We start from the raw sequence: 26,823 nt of genomic DNA on the forward strand, positions 1-26,823 counted from the left end.
TGGCAACACTTCCTCCTCGAACACCAACAACACAGGAGTATCTCAAGGTTGTGTTCTCAGTCCACATCTCTACTCCCTCTATATCCATGTGTCGTTAGACACAGTTCCAACGCCATCTTTAAATCTGCTGACAGTACCACTGTTGTTGGACGAATAACGGGTAATAATGAGTCAAAGTAAAGAAGGGAGATTGAATGTCTGATTGAATAGAACAATCGTGCTCTCACCATCAGCAAGACCAAGGAGCTGATCGCTGACTTCATGACGGAAATCGAGGATCCACTAAGCTGTTTTCATCGAAGGGACGGTGGTCGATGGAATCAACAGCTTCAAGTTACTGGGTATGCATGTCTCATAAGATCTATCCTGGACCCACAACATTAATGCATTCACAAAGGAAGCTCATCAATTACTCTGTTTCCTGAGAAGATGGAGATCAAATACTTTATTGAAATTCTGCAGGTGTGTGGTAGAGAGGACACTAACTGGTTGCATCACAGCCTGGTTTGGCAATTTGAATGCCCAGGAAACAAAGGAGGCTACAGAGAGTATTAGACACTGCCTGATCCATCACAGGCACTGACCTCACCACCATCAAAGGGATCTACAGGATGTACTGCATCAAAAAGGCAGTCAATATCATCAAGGACCCATATCATTTCGCTCTCACCATCGGGAAGGTGGTGCAGGAGCTCGAAACCAGTGACCACCAGTATCAAGAATAGTCTCTTCCCAGCAGCCATCAGGCTCTAGAACACTACACAACATAAACCTCATTAACTCTTAATTCTCTGTGGACTGTCTCAGGCAGCACTACGGACTTCATTTCACGATAGCCTGTGGCAACTTTTGACTACCAAGGTCGCTGTAAACTCCCAACTCCAAGGACTCATCAATACAGTTTAATTGAGCTCAAAAGGCTACTGCGATAGGACGAAGCTATATTCTTTAGAAAAGCTTTATTCTTTATCTTTACACTGCATTCACAAATATAAGAGTGTTACACCATGCACCAAATGTTCCACGTCATCACCCACACATAGATGATTTCAGTTAAATGGATGTAGCATTCTTCAGTGCACAGAACCATTGTGGCTGAAACCAGATTGCGCTGAAATTAAATCTTGGAAGCTGGTGCAAGCAATTTGAACCTTGGGATAAACACAAGGACAGGGTGAGAATATTTTCTGAGAAGCTGAGATGTCTCCACACCCTTTTCCCAAGCACATGGACTATCATAAGCATAAAATCAGAACAGATAGATGGACTGAATGACAGTAGGGAGAAGCAAAACTTGACCGCACACCAGGAAAGGCAAGATTATTCCAACATCATAGGCTTCAAAAATGTTCTCAAATGGTTACATTTTCTCTGTAAATGCTGGTGAAGTAAAGTGATGAAATTTAGCAAGTCTCAATCTTGGTATGCAAAATGACGCTAAGCTATGAAACAAACCAGACATACTGACTTTAATATCACTGGCTGAAAAATGTCCTCTCATCTTTAAGATCCAGAACATGGAAAAGGCAAATTATGCAGGAGAGGGGCACATTTAAGTTAAATTTACAAAGGGAGGAAGAGAGACGTGTGAGAAAATTCTAATTTGTTTTATTCTATTGGTGATCTGGCACCTCCTTTAATCTGGACAAAATTAATAGAGTGCACTTGAAATCCGCCCAGGAAGTCCCCTCAAAATTGTGTTGCCTAGGCCTGGCAAGGCGGCCGATCTTGACCTCATCGAGATCGGAGGGTCGAGTTTGCCCCGGGTTCTCGACCTCCGGTCAGGCTGGAGACGGCAGATCCGCCCCCATAGCTGATTTCCGAGGCTGTCTTGCGGGCCGGGATTTTGGCCAAGGCGAACCATTCCAGTGCCTCTCGGCTGTTACCTCTGTCGGCCCAGCAAACGGATAATCCAGAAAGGCTCTGGAACCAAGGTTGCCAGAAAGGCAGTGGTGGACTGTAGTTTATATCAATACAACCAATGTCATTTATAATTTGCTTGTAGTTATGTTCAAATATTTACATCACAACTCAAATGGGTTTTTTTGGTTCTGGAAAATACTACAGGTGCACAACCTTTTATCCGAAAGCCTTGGGACCAGACACTTTTCGTAATTCGGAATTTGTCGGCCTTCGGAATGGAAATTTTTTTAGCGTAGATTTTAATGGCTGGCTCAGTGGTAGAGTGCTCGGCTCATATCCACAAGGTCGCGAGTTTGCGCCTTGATCCCGGCAGTTCCTCGGTCGCGAGTTTGAGTCTTCAATGTAGTTTTTTCTTGCAGAATAAATGTCTGTATGAAATGCAGTGTGTTGAATGAATTCCTGAATTTGTAAATGTGACCGCAGCATTGAATCACCTCTCGCACTCATGTCACCCTAGCGGGGCTACATGCCCTTAGGCGGCCTAAGGCGACATTTTCACACTCTTATATCCGTGTGCAGCAGAGGCGACGTGCGTTTGGCGCCAAACGTGAGTTTTGGCGTGCCATGTTTAGCGCCAAACGTGAGCTTTGGTGAGCTTTGGTGTGCAGACGACATCCTGGAAAAAATGTCCGGTTTCTTCCAGGTAGGCGATATACCCTCCCGGGCAATATACCCTCCACTTCTCTTTTATGAAGGGGATTTAGTTCCCCTTTCTTCCAGGACCGACCGGAGGTTCCGCTGTCACCTCTGCGGGCCACCCTCGGTGAACGCTCACTCAACTTTGTCTTGGGATTCCTACTCTCCCGCGCAATGTACCCTCACCTTCTCTTTTATGAATGGGGATTTAGTTCCCCTTTCTTCGAGGACCGACCGGATGTTCCGCTGTCACCTCTGCGGGCCGCCCTCGGTGAACGTCCTGTCTCCCTGTCCATGGGATAGTAGGGGGCGATCAAACAGCACAATTCCCCCCTCCCCCTCCAACTCCAGAGGAATCCGCTCCCCGATGGGCCGCTACGGCGACAAGTGGCAGTTCGCCCACAGCCCGAGCTGCGCCACCCCAAGAACAAGACGTACCTTGCACACCATCAGCTTCTGCCCCTACGGGGAGCGTGTTCCTCTGGAGTTGGAACGGGGCTGGGCTGGAGTTGCTGATCTGGGATCTCCGTGCTTGCAGTGGGCCTGGGGGTCGGTGTCCCGATGAGGGGGCGCAGCTCGGGCTGTGGGCGAACTGCCACTTGTCGCCGTAGCGGCCCATCGGGGAGCGGCATCTGGTGGTCCTGACGTCTCCGGCCAGTTTGCAGTTTTCCTCTGGAGTTGGAACGGGGCTGGGCTGCTGCTGGCTGTGGGTCTCTGGGATCTCCGTGCTTGCAGTGGGCCTGGGGGTCGGTGTCCCGTTGGTCCTGACGTCTCCGGTGACTGGCACTGACCTGCTGGCATTGCCGACGTGAAGACAGTGCAAAGCCCCCGCGCCGGTGCAATGGGCTGTGTATCGTGAGTCTACCGTGGGAACTTTTTAACTCAGCGGGCAGGCAGCAGCATATTGTCAATTATTAACCCTCCCGCGCAATATACCCTCACCTTCTCTTTTATGAATGGGGATTTAGTTCCCCTTTCTTCGAGGACCGACCGGAGGTTCCGCTGTCACCTCTGCAGGCCGCCCTCGGTGAACGTTTTCAAGGACCTTTCTTCAAGGACCGAAAAAATGTCCGCTATTCGGAGGTTTTCGTTATTTGGATCTTCGGATAAAAGGTTGTGCACCTGTACCATCAATATATGGTTCATCAAATCGAGAATCCTAGTGAGAAAATACCACTCAGCACACTGTTCTGGAACAGTTGTGGGAAAGAGTTCATCAAAGCAGCTGTGAATAACCGGGGGGGACGACCATTTTTTGCCTTCTTTTAAAACTTGAATCGTCCATGACATGAAATATAGGATGAAATCTTAAGTGAACCTGATTACTGCGTGGAGGGGAAAAATGTGAGTCAGAATATGTAAAATTTTAAGCGCTACCGCATAGCGTTTTGACGAAGGTAGAAAAACACATAGGGAAACAGGCGCACACACACATGCACGCACACACACATACAAGATGAGACTTTTAGAAGTATACTAGACTAAGTGGGACCCGTTGGGTCCCAGCATCACACAGGAGGGCTGGTCATCCAACGCAATATTCCACCTCTCCACCAATTCTAATATTGGTGGCCAGTTGGGGGGGGGGGGGGCTTTCTGGAGCGCTAGTATGGGTGTTGTGGGCTGAAGGGACTGGTTTCCAGAGGGCTAGTATGCAAATTGTGCGGCAAATGGATTCTTGGGCTGGCGTCCCAGTCAATCAAGCCTGTTGTGCTGGCAACTCACTCACTCACGACTGGTGGGCTGGTAGTTGACTCACGGCTAATCCTCGAAATTCTATTTCAAGCAGGGTATAAGGCCACCAAATTCAAGTGCAGTTTCTTACCACTTCTAGCAGGGTGCAAGGCCACCAAACTCAAGTGCGGTTTCATACCATTTGAAGTAGGGTGCAAAGCCACTAAAGACAGCGAGTCGTGACCTCTCCCTCTTCCATCTTGCAGAGACTGAGCCACACCCACATTTCCGGGTTTTATAACCCCCCCCCCCCCCCCCACCGGAAAAGTCACCATTTGCAGTAAGTAGTACCTTTCAACTTCATGCCACCATTTGCAGTAAGTAATGCCTTTTAACTTCAAGCCATTGCATCCAAGCCACCATTTGCAGTATGTAGTGCCTTTCAACTTCAAGCCAAAGCAACCAAGTCACCATTTGCAGTAAGTAGTGCCTTTCAACTTCAAGCCAATGCACCCACGCCCCCATTTGCAGTCAGTAATGCATTTTAACTTCAAGCCATTGCACCCAAGCCACCATCTGCAGTAAGTAGTGCCTTTCAACTTCAAGCCACACGCAAGCCATCATTTGCAGTAAGTGGTGTCTTTCAACTTCAAGCCACACCCAAGCCACCATTTGCAGTAAGTAGTGCCTTTCAACTTCAAGCCAAAGCAACCAAGCCACCATTTGCAGTAAGTAGTGCCTTTCAACTTCAAGCCAATGCACCCACGCCACCATTTGCAGTAAGTAGTGGCTTTCAACTTCAAACCACACCCAAACCACCATTAGCAGTAAGAGGTGCCTTTCAACTTCAAGTCAAAGCAACCAAGCCACCATTTGCAGTAAGTAGTGCCTTTCAACTTCATGCTACCATTAGCAGTAAATAGTGCCTTTGAACTTCAAGCCAATGCACCCAAGCCACCATTTGCAGTAAGTAGTGCCTTTCAACTTCAAGCCACCATTTGCAGTAAGTAGTACCTTTCAACTTCATGCCACCATTTGCAGTAAGTGGTGCCTTTCAACTTCAAGCCAATGCACCCAAGCCACCATTTGCAGTAAGTAGTGCCTTTCAACTTCAAGCTACCATTTGCAGTAAGTAGTACCTTTCAACTTCATGCCACCATTTGCAGTAAGTGGTGCCTTTCAACTTCAAGCCAATGCACCCAAGCCACCATTTGCAGTAAGTAGTGCCTTTCAACTTCAAGTCACCATTTGCAGTAAGTAGTACCTTTCAACTTCATGCCACCATTTGCAGTAAGTAATGCCTTTTTACTTCAAGCCAAAGCAACCAAGCCACCATTTGCAGTAAGTAGTGCCTTTCAACTCCAAGCCAAAGCAACCAAGCCACCATTTGCAGTAAGTAAATAATAATAATAATAAATACTTTATTGATCCCCTCAGGGAAATTCAGATGTCCAGAAGCTCCCAACCAACAAACCCACAGATTCAAAACGAACGCAGACAGAAAATACATAGAATACAATGTGGACACTACCTGAGAGCAATAAATACTTAAAAAGACCAATAATTAACAGTTAAAAATTAGTAATTGCAAAATGCAAAGTAGTGCCTTTCAACTTCAAGCCAATGCACCCACGCCACCATTTGCAGTAAGTAGTGCTTTCAACTTCAAGCCAAAGCACCCAAACCACCATTTGCAGTAATAGTGCCTTTCAACTTCAAGCCAATGCTCCCAAGCCACCATTTGCAGTAAATAGTGCCTTTCAACTTCATTCCACCATTTGCAGTAAGAGGTGCCTTTCAACTTCAAGCCACACCCAAGCAATCATTTGCAGTATCTTTCAACTTCAAGCCACACCCAAGCCATCATTTGCAGTAAGTAGTGCCTTTCAACTTCAAAGCTCCCAAGCCACCATTTGCAGTGTGGTGTCTTTCAACTTCAAGCCACACCCAAGCCATCATTTGCAGTAAGTGGTGTCTTTCAACTTCAAGCCACACCCAAGCCACCATTTGCAGTTAGTGCCTTTCAACTTCAAGCCAAAGCAACCAAGCCACGATTTGCAGTAAGTAGTGTCTTTCAACTTCAAACCAAAGCTCCAAAGCCACCATTTGCAGTAAGTAGTGCTTTCAACTTCAAGCCAAAGCAACCAATCCACCATTTGCAGTAAGTAGTGCCCTTCAACTTCATGCCACCATTTGCAGTAAGTGGTGTCTTTCAACTTCAAGCCACACCCGCCACCATTTGCAGTAAGTAGTGCCTTTCAACATTCAAGCCAAAGCAACCAAGCCACCATTTACAGTAAGTAGTGCCTTTCAACTTCATGCCACCATTTGCAGTAAGTAGTGCCTTTCAACTTCAAGCCACACTTTGCAGTAAGTAGTGCCTTTCAACTTCAAGCCACACCCAAGCTTTAGAACCAATAGTCATTTTTTTGCAAGCTTTAGAACCAATAGACACTTTTTGCAAGCTTTAGAACCAATAGACATTTTTTTGCAAGCTTTAGAACCAATAGACACTTTTTGCGAGCTTTAGAACCAATAGACACTTTTTGCAAGCTTTAGAACCAATAGACATATTTTTGCAAGCTTTAGAACCAATAGACATATTTCTGCAAGCTTAGAACCAATAGAGACATTTTTTTGCAAGCTTTAGAACCAATAGAGACATTTTTTGCAAGCTTTAGAACCAATAGAGACCTTTTTTGCAAGCTTTAAAACCAATAGACACTTTTTGCAAGCTTTAGAACCAATAGACATTTTTTGAAAGCTTTAGAACCAATAGACATTTTTTTGTAAGCTTTAGAACCAATAGGCACATTTTTTGCAAGCTTTAGGACCAATAGACACATTCTGCAAGCATTGTAGAACCAAAAGAGACACTTTTTGCAAACATTTTAGAACCAATACACATTCTGCAAGCATTTTAGAACCACTAAGGACACTTACATTTGAGTAGACATGTGTTGTGTTATTCACAGCTCAGAGAAACGTGACCCTCTGCCTTCCTCCAGCTTGCAGACACTGATTGAGGCACACCACTTCCTGGTTTTATAGTCCCTCCCCCCTGCCGCCAGCGGGGGCAGCAGAGAGAATGGGGAATTTTGTAAACACATTGATATCTCTGTCATTTTTAATCAACGGTAAAAATCCTCGGCACACATGCGGCGGAGGGGGGCTCTGAGCAAGGTGGCCAAAAATGACGGCCGTAGGTGGCGGCGTTCTCTCGGAAATCGCAGCACAGATGGCCAAAACCGGTCAAGAACAGACTTTTAGTAATATATATAGATAGATTAATCGACGGGAAAAATCCTCGGCACACATGCGGCGGAGGGGGGCTCTGAACAAGGTGGCCAAAAATGACGGCCGTAGGTGGCGACGTTCTCTCGGAAATCGCAGCACAGATGGCCAAAACCGGTCAAGAACAGACTTTTAGTAATATAGATTAGACCAAGTGCAGACCCATTGGGTCTGCTCCCCCAGCGCACCCGTAGCCCCCATGGGAGGCGTGGTCTTCCAAGTCAACCCGTTGCCGAAGGTAAGATTCGAGCACGCCTCAGCAAAGATCATAGTTCGTGAGCCTCCCCCAGCACTGGAGTTGTATAATAGCATCTTCCCAATTGCAATACCAATTGACCCTCCCCCCTCCTGTCCTGCCAGGAGCTATGATGGCAACATTGTTGCAAATGTGCACTTGCTGTGAGATGCCTTTGAGCTGAAATGTTCAGAGTGTTCCTGCCAGAGTTCCTGTCTTGCAACTTTGTATCGAAGTGTGTTGGAAGCTGTGAGAAATGATTTTAACTGAAAAAAAACATTTTAAGTCCAAGTTTTGTCCGATCTTTGTACATTTTCATTAATAACTCGAGAAATAAAGAATGAATTTTTCAGATAAGCAGGGGAAAAATCTCTACCAAAATATGTAATTTTTTTAATCGTTACCGTGTAATTTTTTGCGAAGATGTGATCACACACGAACAAATAAACACATACAAGATCAGAGTTTTAATAGTCACTAAACCAAATGGGACCCATTGGGTCCCTTCCCTGTGGGGGAGAGAAAGGGTGGAGAGAAAGGGGGGAGAGAGAGGAGGGGGAATGAGAGGAGGGGGAATGAGAGGAGGGGGAATGAGAGGAGGGGGGGGGAGAGAGAAGAGGGAGGAGAGAGAGGGGGAGAGAGAAGAGGGGGGGAGGGGGTGGATGAAGAGGCCGGGGGAGGGGGTGGATGAGAGGCGGGGGGGGGTGGTGTAAGAGAGGCTGGGGGGAGGAGAGGGAGAGGTCGGGGGAAGAGAGAGGCCGCGGTGGGGGGGGGAGAGAAAGGAGCCGACCGAGGAGCGGAGAGAAAGCACTCCCAGAGAAAGCAACCCCGAACGTCTTTTGAATAATGAGGGGGAGGAGGGAGAGGTTGGGGGGAGGGAGAGGTGGGGGGTAGAGGAGGGGGGTGAGAGGAAAGAGGAGAGGAGGGGGGGAGAGAGAAGGGGGAGGAGGGAGAAGTGGAGGGGTAAGAAGGCGTTGTCTTTTGAATAACGGGGGGGGATATAGAGGTGGGGGGGGGGACATCACTCGCAGTGCACAGATCCAAGACGGCAGCACGCAGATCCATTGTGACGTCATCAGACGTTTTTTCCCCCTAAGTTTTTTCAGATTTTTGGACATTTTGATTAATGACTCGAGAAATAAAGCATTAATTTTTCAAATGAGGCGATTTCGGAGTCCACGGGATAAATCTCTACCGGAATATGTAAATTTTTTACCGTTACCGCATCGTTTTTTCGCGAAGATGTGATTACACACAAACACACAGACACAGACACATACAAGGTCAGAGTTTTATAGTTATACTAGACCAAGTGCAGACCCGTTGGGTCTGTTTCCCCAACGGCGTTTTGCAGGGGGGAGGGGGGGCTGCGGCATTAAACTCATATTAACCAACCCCCAAACACACAGGTGGGGGGATGGGATGAGGGGAGGGAGGGGAGAGGAGGTGGAGGAAATGGGACAGATTTGGGTGGGAAAGGAGAGCGGGGTAGGGGGTGAGAGAGGGGGATTGGGGAGAGAGATGTGGGGGAGGGGGAGGATGGGGAGGTAGGGGAGGAGGGAGGGAGGGGGAGAGGGGTGGGGGAGAGAGGGGAAAGAGTGGGGAGGGAGAGTGGAGGGGGAAGGGGGAGAGGTGGAAGAGTGGGGAGGGAGGTGGAGAGGGGTAGGGGGAGTGATGGAAGAGGGACAGAGGGGTAGGAGGAAGGGGGTGGCGTAGAGAGGGAAGGGGGGTGGGGAAGAGAGGGATGGGTGGGAGAGGGGTGCGGAGAGGGAAACATAGAACCATTGAAATTAAGTGCTGGAGTAGGCCATTCGGACCTTCGAGCCTACACCACCATTCAATATGATCGTGGCTGATCATCCAACTCAGTATCCTGTACCTGCCTTCTCTCCATACCCCCTGATCCCTTTAGCCACAAAGACCACATCTAACTCCCTCTTAAATACAGCCAATGAACAGGCCTCAACTACCTTCTGTGCCAGTGAATTCCAGAGATTCACCACTCTCTGTGTGAAAAATGTATTTCTCATCTCGGTCCTAAAAGATTTACCCCTTATCCTTAAACTGTGACCCCTTGTTCTGGACTTCCCCAACATCTGGAACAATCTTCCTGCATCTAGCCTGTCCAACCCGTTAAGAATTTTGTAAGTTTCTATAAGATACCCCCTCAATCTTCTAAAATCTAGCGAGTACAAGCCGAGTCTATCCAGTCTTTCTTCATATGAAAGTCCTGACATCCAGGAATCAGTCTGGTGAACCTTCTCTGTACTCCCTCTATGGCAACGATGTATTTGAACATTGGGCATTGTGACATCACACAATGGAACGTTCACCAAGTGCTTGTGCTCCTGCAAAGGCATATGTAAATGAATCCATTCCGATTGGACATCTGTGAGCATAGGGCATTGTGACATCACACGATGGAACGTTCACCAGGGGCTGGGGCTGGTGCTGATTCTATGGGTGAGAAGCCAGTTTATTTTTGAAATATTGGGGGGGGGGTGAAGGATCTGATTAAAAACGTGCACTTAAACACGACGACCAATGGCAAACCCGTCGGGTCTGATCCCCCAACGCAGCCGTTCCCTACCCGTAGCCCCCACTGTGGGGGGGCGGCATCACACACACTAACCACCCCCACACACAGAGTTGGAAAAGTGTATAAACACCGTTCCCAACCTGTAGCCCTCAGGGGAGACGTGGTCGTCGAAGTCGGGTCCCGGCCGTCTTAAAATAGCGTATCTTGAAGTCGTCGAAGTCGGGTCCGTCTCGGCAACTCGGGGGGGGGGGGGGGGGTGGCGGGGCGGCATCACACACACGAAGCATCCCCACACACAGAGCCTTAAAAGTGTAATGCCCCAACGCAGCCGTTGCCTACCCGCAGCCCCCACGGGAGACGTGGTCCTCGAAGTAGAGCAGTTCCCGAAAGGCCGTTTTTAAATAGCGTTGCGTGTGGTTGTGCTGTGGGCGCCAGCAACCGTTATGGTCGCTGGCCAGCAGGAGGCGACAAAATGAGTGGGGGGAGGGGGGGGGGGAGGAGAAGGTACATAAACATAACGAAATGTAATGAGGAGTGGATAGCTGGAAGGGAAAGTGAAATGTCTACCGAAATGGCTGCTTGTATGGGTGAGAAGCCAGTTTTTATTTGAAAAACTGGGGGGGGGGGGGGGGGGGGGGGGGGGGAGGAGGCATTACACTTTTGCGTTGGGGCATTACACTTTTAAGTGGTGAAAGTTCTGACATAACAGGAATCAGTCTGGTGAACCTTCTCTGTAATCCCTCTCTATGGCAACGATGTCTTTGAGCTTCGGGCATTGTGACATCACACGATGGAACATTCACCATTGGCTGGGGCTCCTGCATAGGCATATGTAAATGGATCCATTCCGATTGGACGTATGTGAAGATCGGGCATTGTGACATCACACGATGGAACGTTCAGCAGGGGCTGGGGCTGGTGAAGCTTCTGTGGGTGTGAAGCCAGTTTAGTTTTGAAATATTGGGGGAGGGGGGGGGGGGGTTAGGATTTGATTTAAAACGTACACTTAAACACGTCGAAATGTAATGAGGAACGGATACTTAGAAAGAAAAGTGAAATCTCTACCAAAATGGAAAAGATGTCGGCGATTCAGCGTTCCCCCTTATCCTTAAACTTTGACCCCTTGTTCTGGTCTTCCCCAACATCCGGAACAATCTTCCTGCATCTAGCCTGTCCAACCCCTTAAGAATTTTAAACGTTTCTATAAGATACCCCCTCAATCTTCTAAAATCTAGTGAGTACAAGGCGAGTCTATCCAGTCTTTCTTCATATGAAAGTTCTGACATCCCAGGAATCAGTCTGGTGAACCTTCTCTGTACTCCCTCTCTATGGCAATAATGTATTTGAGCATTGGGCATTGTGACATCACACGATGGAACGTTCACCATGGGCTTGGGCTCCTGCATAGGCATATGTAAATGAATCCATTCCGATTGGACATCTGTGTGCATTGGGCATTGTGACATCACACGATGGAACGTTCAGCAGGGGCTGGTGCTGAAGCTGAATCTATGAGTGAGAAGCCAGTTTAGTTTTGAAATATTTGGGGGGGGGGGAAGGATTTGATTAAAAACGTGTACTTAAACACGACGGAATGTAATGAGGAGCGGATACTTAGAAAGAAAAGTGAAATCTCTACCGAAATGGAAAAGATGTCGGCGATTCTGCGTCCGGTTTCGGAGTTGCAGGGAATCAATGGAAGAAATGTGGCCGGAAGCCAGGCCGGAAGCCGTACATGTAAATGGATCCGTTCCGATTGGACGTCTGCGAGCCTCGGGCATCGCGATTGGACGTCTGCGAGCATCGGGCATTGTGACATCGCACGGCGGGAACGAATCGAAAGGCAGGCAGGCAGCCGGACGGAGTTCCGTTTCGGAATCTGGGGCGAGAGTTTTATATAATAACTAGACCAAGTGCAGACCCGTTGGGTCTGTTTCCCCAACGGCGTTTTGCAGGGGGGGGGGGGGGGAGGGGGGGCTGCGGCATCAAACTCATATTAACCAACCCCCAAACACACAGGTGGGGGGAGGGAGGGGGGATGTGAAGAGGGGAGGGAGGGGAGAGGAGGTGGAGGAAATGGGACAGATTTGGGAGGGAAAGGAGAGCGGGGTAGGGGGTGAGAGAGGGGGATGGGGAGATAGATGTGGTGGAGGGGGAGGATGGGGAGGTAGGGAAGGAGGGAGGGAGGGGGAGAGGGGTGGGGGAGAGAGGGGAAAGAGTGGAGAGGGAGGTGGAGAGGGGTAGGGGGAGTGATGGAAGAGGGACAGAGGGGTAGGAGGAAGGGGGTGGCGTAGAGAGGGAAGGGGGGTGGGGGAGAGAGGGATGGGTGGGAGAGGGGTTTCGGAGAGGGAAACATAGAACCATTGAAATTAAGTGCAGGAGTAGGCCATTCGGCCCTTCGAGCCTGCACCACCATTCAATATGATCGTGGCTGATCATCCAACTCAGTATCCTGTACCTGCCTTCTCTCCATACCCCCTGATCCCTTTAGCCACAAGGACCACATCTAACTCCCTCTTAAATACAGCCAATGAACAGGCCTCAACTACCTTCTGTGCCAGTGAATTCCAGAGATTCACCACTCTCTGTGTTAAAAATGTTTTTCTCATCTCGGTCCTAAAAGATTTACCCCTTATCCTTAAACTGTGACCCCTTGTTCTGGACTTCCCCAACATCTGGAACAATCTTCCTGCATCTAGCCTGTCCAACCCCTTAAGAATTTTGTAAGTTTCTATAAGATACCCCCTCAATCTTTTAAATTCTAGCATGTACAAGCCGAGTCTATCCAGTCTTTCGTCATATGAAAGTCCTGACATCCCAGGAATCAGTCTGGTGAACCTTCTCTGTACTCCCTCTATGGCAACGATGTATTTGAACATTGGGCATTGTGACATCACACGATGGAACGTTCACCAGGGGCTGGGGCTGGTGCTGCTTCTATGGGTGAGAAGCCAGTTTAGTTGTGAAATATTGGGGGGGGGGGGGTGGGTTAGGATTTGATTAAAAACGTGCACTTAAACACGACGACCAATGGCAAACCCGTTGGGTCTGATCCCCCAACGCAGCCGTTCCCTACCCGTAGCCCCCACTGGGGGGGGGGGTGGGGGGCGGGCGCCTCACACACACTAACCACCCCCACACACAGAGTTGGAAAAGTGCATAAAGACCGTTCCCTACCTGTAGCCCCCAGGGGAGATTTGGTCGTCGAAGTCGGGTCCCTGCCGTCTTAAAATATCGTATCTTGAAGTCGTCGAAGTCGGGTCCGTCTCGGCAACGCGTGGGGGGGGTGGTGGGGGGGTTAGCGGTGCGGCATCACACACACGAAGCTTCGACACACACAGAGCCTTAAAAGTGTAAATGCCCGACCTCTTTTCCGTTTTTCTCTAATTTAATTAAGATGTGCAGGTGGTGTTCTTATCGAGGTTCAGGGGTGAATGACGTAAATATTTTCACACAATATGGGAACATCTCATGTTGTCTTGAAGGCTCCTCGGCCCACATCTGACTCTCTGTACTGTCACTATGGCAACGATGTCTATGAGCACTGGGCATTGTGACATCACACGATGGAACGTTCACCATTGGCTTGGGCTCCTGCATAGGCATATGTAAATGAATCCATTCCGATTGGACATATGTGAAGATTGGGCATTGTGACATCACACGATGGAACGCTCAGCAGGGGCTGGTGCTGGTGAAGGTTCTGTGGGTGTGAAGCCAGTTTAGTTTTGAAATATTGGGGGGGGGGGGGGGGGTTAGGATTTGATTAAAAACGTACACTTAAACACGTCGAAATGTAATGAGGAACGGATACTTAGAAAGAAAAGAGAAATCTCTACCAAAATGGAAAAGATGTCGGCGATTCAGCGTTCCCCCTTATCCTTAAACTTTGACCCCTTGTTCTGGTCTTCCCCAACATCCGGAACAATCTTCCTGCATCTAGCCTGTCCAACCCCTTAAGAATTTTAAACGTCTCTATAAGATACCCCCTCAATCTTCTAAAATCTAGCGATTACAAGGCGAGTCTATCCAGTCTTTCTTCATATGAAAGTTCTGACATAACAGGAATCAGTCTGGTGAACCTTCTCTGTACTCCCTCTCTATGGCAACGATGTCTTTGAGCATTGGGCATTGTGACATCACACGATGGAACGTTCACCATTGGCTTGGGCTCCTGCATAGGCATATGTAAATGAATCCATTCCGATTGGACATATGTGAAGATTGGGCATTGTGACATCACACGATGGAACGCTCAGCAGGGGCTGGTGCTGGTGAAGGTTCTGTGGGTGTGAAGCCAGTTTAGTTTTGAAATATTGGGGGGGGGGGGGGAAGGATTTGATTAAAAACGTGTACTTAAACACGACGGAATGTAATGAGGAGCGGATACTTAGAAAGAAAAGTGAAATCTCTACCGAAATGGAAAAGATGTCGGCGATTCTGCGTCCAGTTTCGGAGTTGCAGGGAATCAATGGAAGAAATGTGACAGCCGGACGGAGTTCCGTTTCGGAATCTTGGGCGAGAGTTTTATATATTAATAGATAGATGGATATGATAGATAGATTTTGGTTATGAGCTTTCCTCTTACATTCATTGCTTCTTTGGTCATCTGTTGCTGTCACAGCTTCAAAGTGACTATTTATCTTCCCTTCCATGCAGTCAAGGCCACCAGAGGAAGTGAATGTTTCTTCTGCATCAAACCAATCATCAGTTACTTCAAGATCGTTGGCTGTAACTGCAGAATAGACAGCAGACATATATTAGGAGAAAAAAAAAAAATGAAACTTCACAAAAGCTACAGTACCTTTATTTGAATTACTTAAAATGATCAGGCATAACACAATAAAAAATGTTGTCGTAAATTTCATTATAAAACATTGCCAAAGTTGGTTGGGTCTCACTGACAGGACCCAAGTTGGAGAAAAAAAGTACAGAAACACTTGTGGATGAATTTTTTTGCTCAGTGTTCTACAAATGCCTTTTGAGCAAAAATAGAATGCAACTAAATTGAATTCAAAGCTAACTATCCAATAGAGTTCATTGTTTGATTTGAATACTGTGGAAAGACTCAGGATTCAAAAAGGGTAGGCAATCATTTATCAGTTATTTAATCCTGGAGTTGTCCATGAAAGAACATGGAATATTTAGTCATAGAGTAATACAACATGGAAACAAGCCTATTTTCCTAACTTGCCATCCCATCTAAGCCATTTCAATTTGCCAGTGTTTGGCTCATATCCCCATGAACCCTTTTCTAGCCACGTGCTTGTCCAAATATGTTTTACGTTGTTATTATGTCTGCTAAATCATTTTCTCTAGGAACTCATTCATATACACCGCATCCTCTGTGTGGTCGACCCTCAGATCCCTTTTAAACTCTCCCCTTAAACCTACAACCTCTAGTTTCTGATTCCCCTTCTCCGGGATTCACCCTATCTATGCTCCACGTGATTTTATACAGTTCTCCAAGATCACTCCTCATCTTTTATGTTCCAAGGAATAAAGTCCTAGCCTGCCCAACCTACTCCTATAATTCCTGATAACAATTGCCTTAGAGTGTTTCAAAGTTTTTGTTAATCTTCTTTGCACTCTTTCTAGCTTAACAATGCCTTTCCTATAGTGTAATCAAAGCGCTACACAATACTCCAAGTGCTGCCTCACTAATGTCACCTTCAACAGCATCATAGGCTGAGACATTGAGTAGGGACGTCATGTTGTAGTTGCACGAAAAAATTAGTTCGATCGTACTTGGTATCTATCTTCTATATAACTAAAAGTCTCATCTTGACCACTTCCTGTCTGCGTTGTATATTGATTTTAGAAAAAACGCTACCCTATATCGCTATGATTTTTGGCCATCTTACTCACGTCCTCCTCCGCTGAGGCAGCCCCAAGGATTTTTCCGATCGATGAAAAATAAAAAAGTTATGAGTGTTTAAAAAAATCTTGAGATCAGCTGATTGGTCCTCTCACCTGTCAATCACCACGATGAAGGTAACGCCCCTTCCGGTGGTGGGGGGGGGGGGGGGGGGGGCAGGACTATAAAACCCCGGATGCCTGGATGTGAGTCAGTCACTCTGGAAGATCGCGAGGGAGAGTCCATGACTGTGATTCTAAGCTGTGAATCAACTGAACTGTGAGTCTGCAATGTACTTGCAATAAATGATTATTTTAGCCCTTAATGACGATGCAATGAGTTGTTTGGCAATTTGGTGGCCTGCACTCTGCTTGAAATGCTATGAAATTGAATGTGGTGACCTGTACTCTGCTTGAAATGCTATGAAATTAAAAGTGGTGGCCTGCACTCTGCTTGAACTGTTATGAAATTGAATGTGGTGGCCTGCGCTGCTTGAAATGCTATGAAATTGAATGTGGTGGTCTGTGCTGCTTGAAATGCTATGAAATTGAATGTGGTGGCCTGCACTCTGCTTGAAATGCTATGAAATTGAATGTGGTGGCCTGCACTCTGCTTGAAATACTATGAAATTGAATGTGGTGGCCTGCACTCTGCTTGAAATGCTATGAAATTGAATGTGGTGGCCTGCACTCTGCTTGAAATGCTATGAAATTGAATGTGGTGGCCTGCACTCTGCTTGAAAAGGAATTTCAAGAAATAGCCGTGAGTGAACTTCCAACCCACCAGCCCTGAGTGACTGATCTTCCAGCCCACCAGCCCTGAATAACTGAGCTGCCAGCCCACCAGCCCTGAGTGACTGCGCTGCCAGCCCTCCAGCCCTGAGTGACTGAGCTGCCAGTCCATCAGCCCTGAGTGACTGAGCTGCCAGCACATCAGCCCTGGGTGCCTGAGCTGCCAATCCACCAGGCCTGAGTGACTGAGCTGCCAGCCCACCAGGCCTGAGTGACTGAGTTGCCAGCCCACCAGGCCTGAGTGACTGAGCTGCCAGGTTATGTGGTTATACATATTTATGAAAAAGAAAGCTTCTCACCCTGTGTTACAAATTCTTCACAGACACCCTCTGCTTTATCTGGCATATGTTGATAATGTTCACTGTGTAGCTGTAACACAATACAAGATTTATATTATTAAGTAGTTTCCAAGATGGAATACAGCAAGGGAAATTAAATTACTTCTACACATTGTGGAACTTTAACCAAATATTCCTCATAATTTGAACCTGTTGTGGCACCATCTGGTGGTGAGGCCAGTGATAGATCAAACCCTCGTTAGTAGATCTGGATCAGGCACGTGATTGTGTTTGGCGGGAAGATGACGTCATGAGTCACGGGTGTGCCCAACTGCAACTGCAGGGACTCAGTTAGTGCTCACTCTCAGCGCGCGAGTGTCTGACTGTATCTGTCAATAAAGATCACTTTGTTCTCAAACATTTGTCTCGCTATATTGGTGACCCCGACGATCCAAAATGGTTATTTTGGATTCTCACGATGCACGCAGCCGACAACCTACTTCAGCAACCCGAAGCAGCCGACATCCTGGCTCAACGGGTTGCCGTTTCTCTCAAGTTGCCCATGTTCTGGACATCACAGCCACAGGTGTGGTTTCAGCAAGCTGAGGCCCAGTTCCATGTTCGACGCATTACAGCCGACGACACAAAGTGCTATTATGTGATCGGCGCGCTGGATCAGGACATGACGGTCGCCTCGTACATTTCATGCACCAGACGGCAGCTGCCGACAAGTACTAGGGCCTCAAGGAGCTCCTCCTGCGTACCTTTGGTCTCAGCCGCTGCGATGGGGCGGCGAGGCTCATGCACATGGTGATCGCAAGCCGTCCGTGTTAATGAGCGAGATGCTCACTTTGATGGATGGTCATCAGCCCTGTCTCCTTTTTGAGCACGCTTTCCTGGAGCTGATGCCTGAGGACATCCGACTAGTCATTGAGGGTGAGAACTTCGCTGATCCCTTGCAGCTGGCTGAACGGGCGGACGACCTGTGGCAGACAAAACAGCAGGGCGGTGCTGCTATCGATCTGGTGTCGGCGGTGCCTCGGTGGGCCCAGCGGCGAGTTCCTGCTTCCACCGGGGGTTCGGCTGTGAAGCTGGGCACGATCAACGGCGGTAAGAAGTCGTGGTGCTTCCATCACCAGCACTGGGGTTCGGAGGCCTGTCGTTGCCGCCCACCCTGCACGTTTCCGGGAAACGCCTCGGCCAGCCGCCAGTAGTGGCTGCTGAGGTCGTCCTGAAACATCGCCTCTACGCCTGGGGCCGCTATTCAGGGCGGTACTCCTCGTCTACATGGGCGCAGAGGTCAGCTTTTTGCCCCCGTCGGGTCCTGACACTTGTTCCGGTAAGCGGGGACCTTCCCTTACCGCGGTTAATGGCAACTCCATCTGGACGTATGGAGTCGCACGGTCCCTCTCATCTTCAGCTCCTGCCATTTTACTTGGAGTATTACCGTTGCTGATGTTTCCCAACCATTGCTGGGCGCCGATTTCTTCCGGGCTCAATCTGCTGGTCGATGTGAGAGGGCAGCGCTTCGTTCAAGCAGCAACTTTTTAAGCGATCTCCTTACCCTTGCTGTTTCAGCCGTGTCACGCTGAGACCCAGTATCTTCAGTGGACAATGTGTATGCCCCGAATTCCCCGACATATTAAACCCTCAGTTTCACTCGGCCAGCCCCAAACATGGGGTGGTGCATCATTCTCATTTCTGGACCACCGCTCCACGCCCGAGCGCGACAGCTTTCCCCTGACAAGCTCCGTATTGCCAAGGCCGAGTTTCGGCAGATGGAGGCCATGGAAATTTTCCTTCTCTCCGACTGTCTGAGGTGGCGTCCGGTCCCGAGGCCACTCTCAGCCACCCGAGCTGCTTCCCTCCCCGGCCACAATGCGGTGGCTCTGCGCCCGGAGCTCCGTGGCAGCGGTGAGTGAGTGAGTTACTGGCATGATCCCCGACCCCCTCCTTCTCAATGCTCCTGCCCTCCCCGCAGCTTTACCCCTGGCCAGAGTTACCGCTGTGAAAGGAACTCTCCCCCCAATTGGTCCCTTGAACAAGTATTGTCATTCAATAAGATTACAACTGATTCAACTTGTCCCGGTGTGCTCCCGTTTTTCCCACCATCTCTCCACTTGCTGTCACCCTCCACCCCCCACCCATTCAGTAATTCAGAATTAAGGAGATTTGGACGCCTTGGACAAATTATTTCTTTATTTTTATTTTTTTGGGTGTGAGAAATTCTATGTCCCACCAGCCTTCTTTAAAAATTTAGTATCTCAAAATGGGGGTGCATTTTCATTGCCGGGAAATACGGTACTTTATTAAGAGATTTGGCTTTTGAAGACTTTATAAAAGTGACATCTTACGGAGAGAACAATCTGCACATGCGCGGTTTAAGATTTTTAAAAAGCCGACTGACTGCCTACCCTGAGTAATTACTCACGGCATGTGCCCGTTCACACCATAGGGCAGCTTTGTAAATGAATACAAGCCGTTACGTGTGCTGATAGTCAAATATCGCTGACTTTCCTTGTCGACATTGAGTTGGGCGTAAGCGTGAGACAAATCCAATTTTAGTGAAGACTCTTGCTCCGCTAAGTTCTGCGTACAGATCTTGCGATGTTGGTAACGGATATTGTTCGTCGTCAACGGCTTGGTTGATTGATCATCACACAGTCAAACAGTTTTGTCGGCCTTGGGAACGGCCCCAATTGGCGTTGCCCAGTTGCTCTGGTTTGACTTCACGAGCACTCCATTCTGTTCTAACCTGTCGAGTTCTTCCTCCACTTGTTGCTTTAGTGCATATGGTACAGGTCTTGGTCGACAATACACAGGTCTCACATCTTGCTTGAGTCGAATGTGTGCAGAGTGCTCTGTTATTCCCGTGTAACTGCCAGCAAAAATGTTTGCATGTTTGCTTATGACGTTTTCAAGACGTGATTTGGACAAATTGACGCTGAAAATGTTCTTCCAGTCTAACTCTATTCTACTCAGCCAATGCTTTCCAATGAGGGTTGGTTTATTTCTGTAGCTGGCCACTATGATGGGCAGTGCTACTGACTGACCATTATGATGAACTTTACAGTTCATTTCTCCACATGTCTCCAAAACCTCACCCGAGTAGGTTCTCAGCTTGACCTTACTCTCAAACAATGGTATCTGTGGGAACTTTGTTTCGTACAGATCTTTGCTCATGACTGAACAATCTGCAGCCTTGTCAATACACATATCGATTAACTGTTCATTTATCAATAGTTTAGTTCGAAAGTCCTTGCCTTGGCTGGTTGTAGGCTTATCGATGTTGGTTGCATAAATGCTGTACAACCCAAGTTCATTTCTATCTGGGTTCATCTCCAAGTTATGAACTCCTTTCTGGTGTTGTCGCTTGTTTCCCATAGGTTGTTGGTTTCCTGTTTTAAGCTTGGCCCGACATGCTGAGGCGTTATGGCCTTTCTTCTGGCAGTTGACTAATCTTCTTGAATTTTTTGAAGAGGTTACTCGGGAAATTGATGAGGGTAAAGCAGTGGATGTTGTATATATGGACTTCAGTAAGGCCTTTGACAAGGTTCCTCATGGAAGGTTGGTAAAGAAGGTTCAATGGTTGGGTATTAATGGTGGAGTAGCAAGATGGATTCAACAGTGGCTGAATGGGAGATGCCAGAGAGTAATGGTGGATGGTTGTTTGTCAGGTTGGAGGCCAGTGACTAGTGGGGTGCCACAGGGATCTGTGTTGGGTCCACTGTTGTTTGTTATGTACATCAATGATCTGGATGATGGTGTGGTAAATTGGATTAGTAAGTATGCAGATGATACTAAGATAGGTGGGGTTGTGGATAATGAAGTAGATTTTCAAAGTCTACAGAGAGATTTATGCCAGTTGGAAGAGTGGACTGAAAGATGGCAGATGGAGTTTAATGCTGATAAGTGTGAGGTGCTACATCTTGGCAGGACAAATCAAAATAGGACGTACATGGTAAATGGTAGGGAATTGAAGAATGCAGGTGAACAGAGGGATCTGGGAATAACTGTGCACAGTTCCCTGAAAGTGGAATCTCATGTAGATAGGGTGGTAAAGAAAGCTTTTGGTGTGCTGGCCTTTATAAATCAGAGCATTGAGTATAGAAGTTGGGATGTAATGTTAAAATTGTACAAGGCATTGGTGAGGCCAATTCTGGAGTATGGGGTACAATTTTGGTCGCCTAATTATAGGAAGGATGTCAACAAAATAGAGAGAGTACAGAGGAGATTTACTAGAATGTTGCCTGGGTTTCAGCAACTAAGTTACAGAGAAAGGTTGAACAAGTTAGGGCTTTATTCTTTGGAGCGCAGAAGGTTAAGGGGGGACTTGATAGAGGTCTTTAAAATGATGAGAGGGATAGACAGAGTTGACGTGGATAAGCTTTTCCCACAGAGTAGGGAAGATTCAAACAAGGGGACATGACTTGATAATTAAGGGACAGAAGTTTAGGGGTAACATGAGGGGGAACTTCTTTACTCAGAGTGTGGTGGCTGTGTGGAATGAGCTTCCAGTGAAGGTGGTGGAGGCAGGTTCGTTTTTATCATTTAAAAATAAATTAGATAGTTATATGGACGGGAAAGGAATGGAGGGTTATGGTCTGAGCGCAGGTATATGGGACTAGGGGAGAATACGTGTTCGGCACGGACTAGAAGGGTCGAGATGGCCTGTTTCCGTGCTGTAATTGTTATATGGTTATATGGTTATAGCACTTGGCCATTTTGAACTGACAAAATTGGGATAAGTGATTACCGTTAACAACTATAACAACTGGCTGAACTCGGTTTCCCGCCATACTTTGGTTTTGGTTTAGCGCCTCTTGGTTTGGCCATAGGCACTGCCTTGTGACTGTAAATGGCCACTGCAGTCCGTGGTGGACGAAACACGCGAGCATTCTTTGATGCCATCTCCATTGTGGTAGCAATCTTGCATGCTTTCTCGAATGTCAGAGTGTGCCGTACACTTCAGGACCGATCTCCGTGAGCAGAATCGCTTTCATGCGTTCGCAAACGGCCTTATTTGTTTCAGTCACTATCTCTCCTTCACCACTAATCTCCATTATGTTGTTGGCCGTGAAAAACATGTTTGCTCTCTCCATATAGGAGCTGAACGGCTATCTACTCTTGTCAAAAGTGCCAAGGTTTCCGATGTAGCCCGTGGACGCTGTCATCGTGTCGTTCTATTTTTTTTAAGTCCGGTCAAAAACCCCGACTTTCCTGTCTGTTCTGGTGTAACAATTCACCTAAAACTTAGCTGTACAAAGGCTATCCAGCTTGAGGAACTCGACAAAAAAAAATCTTATACAATCCCAAGGACGGCATCTTGACACGAAGACACAACATAAAGATACCCTGACAAACTCTCGATGATTTGTCCAGCTGCTGTTTTAAACTACAGTCCCCTGCATAGAAGGATCTGCGGCTCGCAAACAACTCCATATTTACTGTTTAAAATGTTAAACAATACTGCATGTTGCAAATCAGTCCTGCACTGTATTTAAAGGATGAGTTCACAAACTCTATCCCATCCTCGTCGCCAATTTTGTTATATTCTGGACGGCTGAATGAATAACAACTTACACGTTGGTTGCCTGGATCGCGAGAGAGATTTATTACCCAACCTTCGCTGCTTATATTGGACACCGACTCATTAACATATACATGAATATGTATGAATACATTACAGATATCTAGTCTTCCACTTGTCCCACGTCTATAGTTATGGATTGCAAATCTCTACACAGCACAACAAAGACTTGCAGAAAAATCAAAATTACATCAACTGCATCACCATTATCTGTTACTCTATCTACAGTGGTTTTTTAGAATTTATTTTAGAAAATGAATTTTGGAATTAGTACTATCTTTCTGATATCCAGATGTCATTTTGTTATGTAACTGAATAAATATTCCACCATCTTTTCTGCCACCAATGTTAACTAATTTGGCCTGAAAGCTTCTGCAGCTTACACAGTGATGCTGAAATTGTAATATTTAACTTAAATATTTACTTCTTCAGATGGCTTTTCAACTTTGTCATCATCTCCGTGATGTTTTCTAAATAGGTCTTCACACGATGGCTCTACATTGAAAGCAACTTCATTGCTAGACAGAATATCCAAATTAATTTTTAAAACAAGTCAAACTTCATCAAAAAACAGATACATTTCTGATATTTTTGAAATATTACATTTTAGCATTTGTATTGCAACAATAGTATAAACAAATCCGAACTAAAACATTTGCTTTGAAAAAAATATTTATTTAATATTTAAGAGGGAGTTAGATGTGGCCCTTGTGGCTAAAGGGATCAGGGGGTATGGAGAGAAGGCAGGTACGGGATACTGAGTTGGATGATCAGCCATGATCATATTGAATGGCGGTGCAGGCTCGAAGGGCCGAATGGCCTACTCCTGCACCTATTTTCTATGTATCTACGTAAATCTGGAAAGTAAGCCGGAGTTACTGTTAAGATTTATAACACAGATGAAGTGTCTCATAAATGGATTTCAAATTCCATATCATGCTGTAACCTCCCCCTTTCCTATCCAGATCACCAATTATTTTAGATACTTCTATCAAATCTTTCCTCATCATTCTCCAAAGAAAATAGTCCCAATATCTACAGTGCATTCAGAAAGTATTCAGACCCCTTCACTTTTTTCACATTTTGTTACGTTACAGCCTTATTCTAAAATGGATTAAATTCTTTTTTTTAAATCATCAATCTACACACAATGCCCCATAATAAAAAAGCGAAAACAGGTGTTTAGAAATATTTGCATAGTAATTAAAAAAATTAACTGAAATATCACATTTACATAAGTATTCAGACCCTTTGCTATGGCACTCAAAATTGACACCCATGTTCATCCCGATTATCCTTGAGATGTTTCTACAACTTGATTGGAGTCCACCAGTGGTAAATTAAATTGATTGGACATGATTTCGAAAGGCACACACCTGTCTATATAAGGTCCCACAGTTGACATTGCATGTGAGAACAAAAACCAAGCTATGAAGCCGAAGGAATTGTCCGTAGACCTCCGAGACAGGATTGTGTCAAGACACAGGTCTGGAGAAGGGTATAAAACAATTTCTGCAGCATTGCAGGTCCCGAAGAGCACAGTGGCCTTAGTCATTCTTAAATGGAAGAACCACCAGGACTCTTAATAGAGCTGTCCGCCCGGCCAAACTGAGCAATCGGGGGAGAAGGCCCTTGGTCAGGGAGGTGACCAAGAACCCGATGGTCACTCTGACAAAGTTCCAGAGTACCTCTGTGGAGATAGGAGAAATTTCCAGAAGGACAACTATATCTGCAGCACTCCACCAATCAGGCCTTTATGGTAGAGTGGCCAGACGGAAGACACTCCTCAGTAAAAGACACATGACAGCCCGCTTGGAGTTTGTCAAAAGGCATGAGAAACAAGATTCTCTGGTCTGATGAAACAAAGATTGAACTCTTTTGACTGAATTCCAAGCATCATGTCTGGAGAAAACCAGGCACCGCTCATAACCAGGTCAATACCATACCTACGGTGAAGCACGGTGGTGGTAGCATCATGCTGTGGGGTTGTTTTTTAGCGGCAGGATCTGGGAGGCTAGTCAGGATCGAGGGAAAGATGAATGGAGCAAAGTACAGAGAGATCCTTGATGAAAACCTGCTCCAGAGCGTTGTGGACCTCAGACTGGGGCAGACGTTCGCCTTTCAACATGACAACGACCCTAGGCACACAGCCAAGACATCGCAGGAGTGGCTTCGTGACAAGTCTGTGAATGTCCTTGAGTGGCCCAGCCAGAGCCTGGACTTGAACCCGATCGAACATCTCTGGAGGGCCTAAAAATAACTGCATCGACGCTCCCCATCCAACCTGACAGACCTTGAGAGGATCTGCAGAGAATAATGGGAGAAATTACCCAAATACAGGTGTGCCAAGCTTGTAGCGTCATACCCAAGAAGACTTGAGGCTGTAATCGCTGCCAAAGGTGCCTCAACAAAGTACTGAGTAAATGGTCTGAATACTTATGTAAATGTGATATTTCAGTTATTTCTTTTCAATTACTTTGCAAAAATTTCTAAACACCTGTTTTCGCTTTTTTATTATGGGGTATTGTGTGTAGATTGATGATAAAAAATGAATTTAATCTATTTTAGAATAAGGCTGTAACGTAACAAAATGTGGAAAAAGTGAAGGGGTCTGAATGCTTTCTGAATGCACTGTATAATCTTGCAATTGCAATACCAGACCCATGAAACATTATTGTAAATCTTTCTGGACATTCTCACATCCTTCCTATAATGTGCTAATCTGAATTGAACCTGAATATAAATAGACCCAGGTTACAAAATGGATGCTATTTTATCGGACACTCATAAGTTGATTTTGTTTGCAAGTTAGAAAACATACACAAAAAAAAATCACTATATGATAACCATACCTTCACAGTATTGTAATGAATGTCATCAAAAGGTATATGATACTGATAAGAAAGAACAAGTATAAAAGGTGGAGAGAGGGGAAACTAGTTGTAATGATCACAAGAACAATATACATATATTAGACTGTTGAATTGAATACTATAACGGGAGCTTGTTTACATGTATGGGTGAACTTAAATCAAGTGTTCATAACCCGGAAAAGACATATGCTCCAGTAGAGGCTGGACCACAGTTTTAAATAGTTTCAGCCATGACCAATTTGTTTTTACTTTCTATGCCTCTATTAAAAACGCATAAAATTGTTAATGTATTATTAACCACCTTTTCAACCTACCCTTCCACTTTCATTGATTTATAGTCACATAACTCCAAATCCCTCTGCCCAACACACCCTTTGGAGTAGCATCCATTAATCTACATTGAATTTTCTCATTGTTGCTACCAAAGTGCATCAGCACACATTCACTTGCCACCTCTATGGCCATTATATTGTCTGTCAATATTCTACTATAATCTATCACTGTTCTCTTCGTAATAATACCAAGGTTTTTTCAACTGCAAATTTAGAAAATTAAGATTTATAATAATAAAGACATAATAATAATACCAGATACCAGATCTGTAGTGAGTTTGCTGGCCTCCACTCCGGTGACAGGTTTGACAATTGACCTCAGCATCAAATATTAACTTAAAGGAATAGGAAATAGCTTGCAGCCATATTCTTGATCATGGCCTACTGCAAAATGAATTTAATAAGCTGGGCTAGGATCTCATCATTATCAGACAGTAAAATGTGCCCAAGTCTAGAATGGCACATGATGCCATGGATAATGTACTAGAACTGGCATGCTACTAGTATTGCCTCCCAAAATCTATGATTTTGAGAGAAAATAGAAATAAATAAAATGAATGACTCACCATATTCAAGTTGAATGAGTTTTGAAAATTACCTGTAATTTGAATTGCTCTGATGCAGTGAAGGTGATTTTTCTCCCAACTGAAATAGTAAAAAAAAAAGATATAATAAACTATCAAAAAATGATACTGAGCTGCAATCTTTCCACTTAAACCTTCCACATACGAATAATTTATGTGTGTCCACTGTAGTTGATCTTCACTGCTTAACTGAAATTGTGCCTCACTCATGACCATG

General features: G+C 46.1%; 1 protein-coding gene across 1 annotated transcript in view; it reads right to left on the bottom strand.

Annotated features, from left to right (window-relative positions):
• Window positions 1–23,331, bottom strand: part of rbm44 (RNA binding motif protein 44) — a 41,456-nt gene extending 18,125 nt beyond the window's left edge. The window contains exons 1-3 of the mRNA XM_033024280.1: window positions 23,242–23,331; window positions 17,249–17,318; window positions 14,890–15,036 (exon numbers count right to left, since the gene is read on the bottom strand). Of these exons, the coding sequence (XP_032880171.1) occupies window positions 14,890–15,036; window positions 17,249–17,294 (193 nt within the window). The 5' untranslated portion in view covers window positions 17,295–17,318; window positions 23,242–23,331. The remainder of the gene's footprint in view (window positions 1–14,889; window positions 15,037–17,248; window positions 17,319–23,241) is intronic.
• Between the last annotated feature and the right edge of the window lie 3,492 nt (window positions 23,332–26,823).

The sequence above is a fragment of the Amblyraja radiata genome, chromosome 7 (genome assembly GCF_010909765.2).
Source record: "Amblyraja radiata isolate CabotCenter1 chromosome 7, sAmbRad1.1.pri, whole genome shotgun sequence".
NCBI lineage: Eukaryota > Metazoa > Chordata > Chondrichthyes > Rajiformes > Rajidae > Amblyraja > Amblyraja radiata.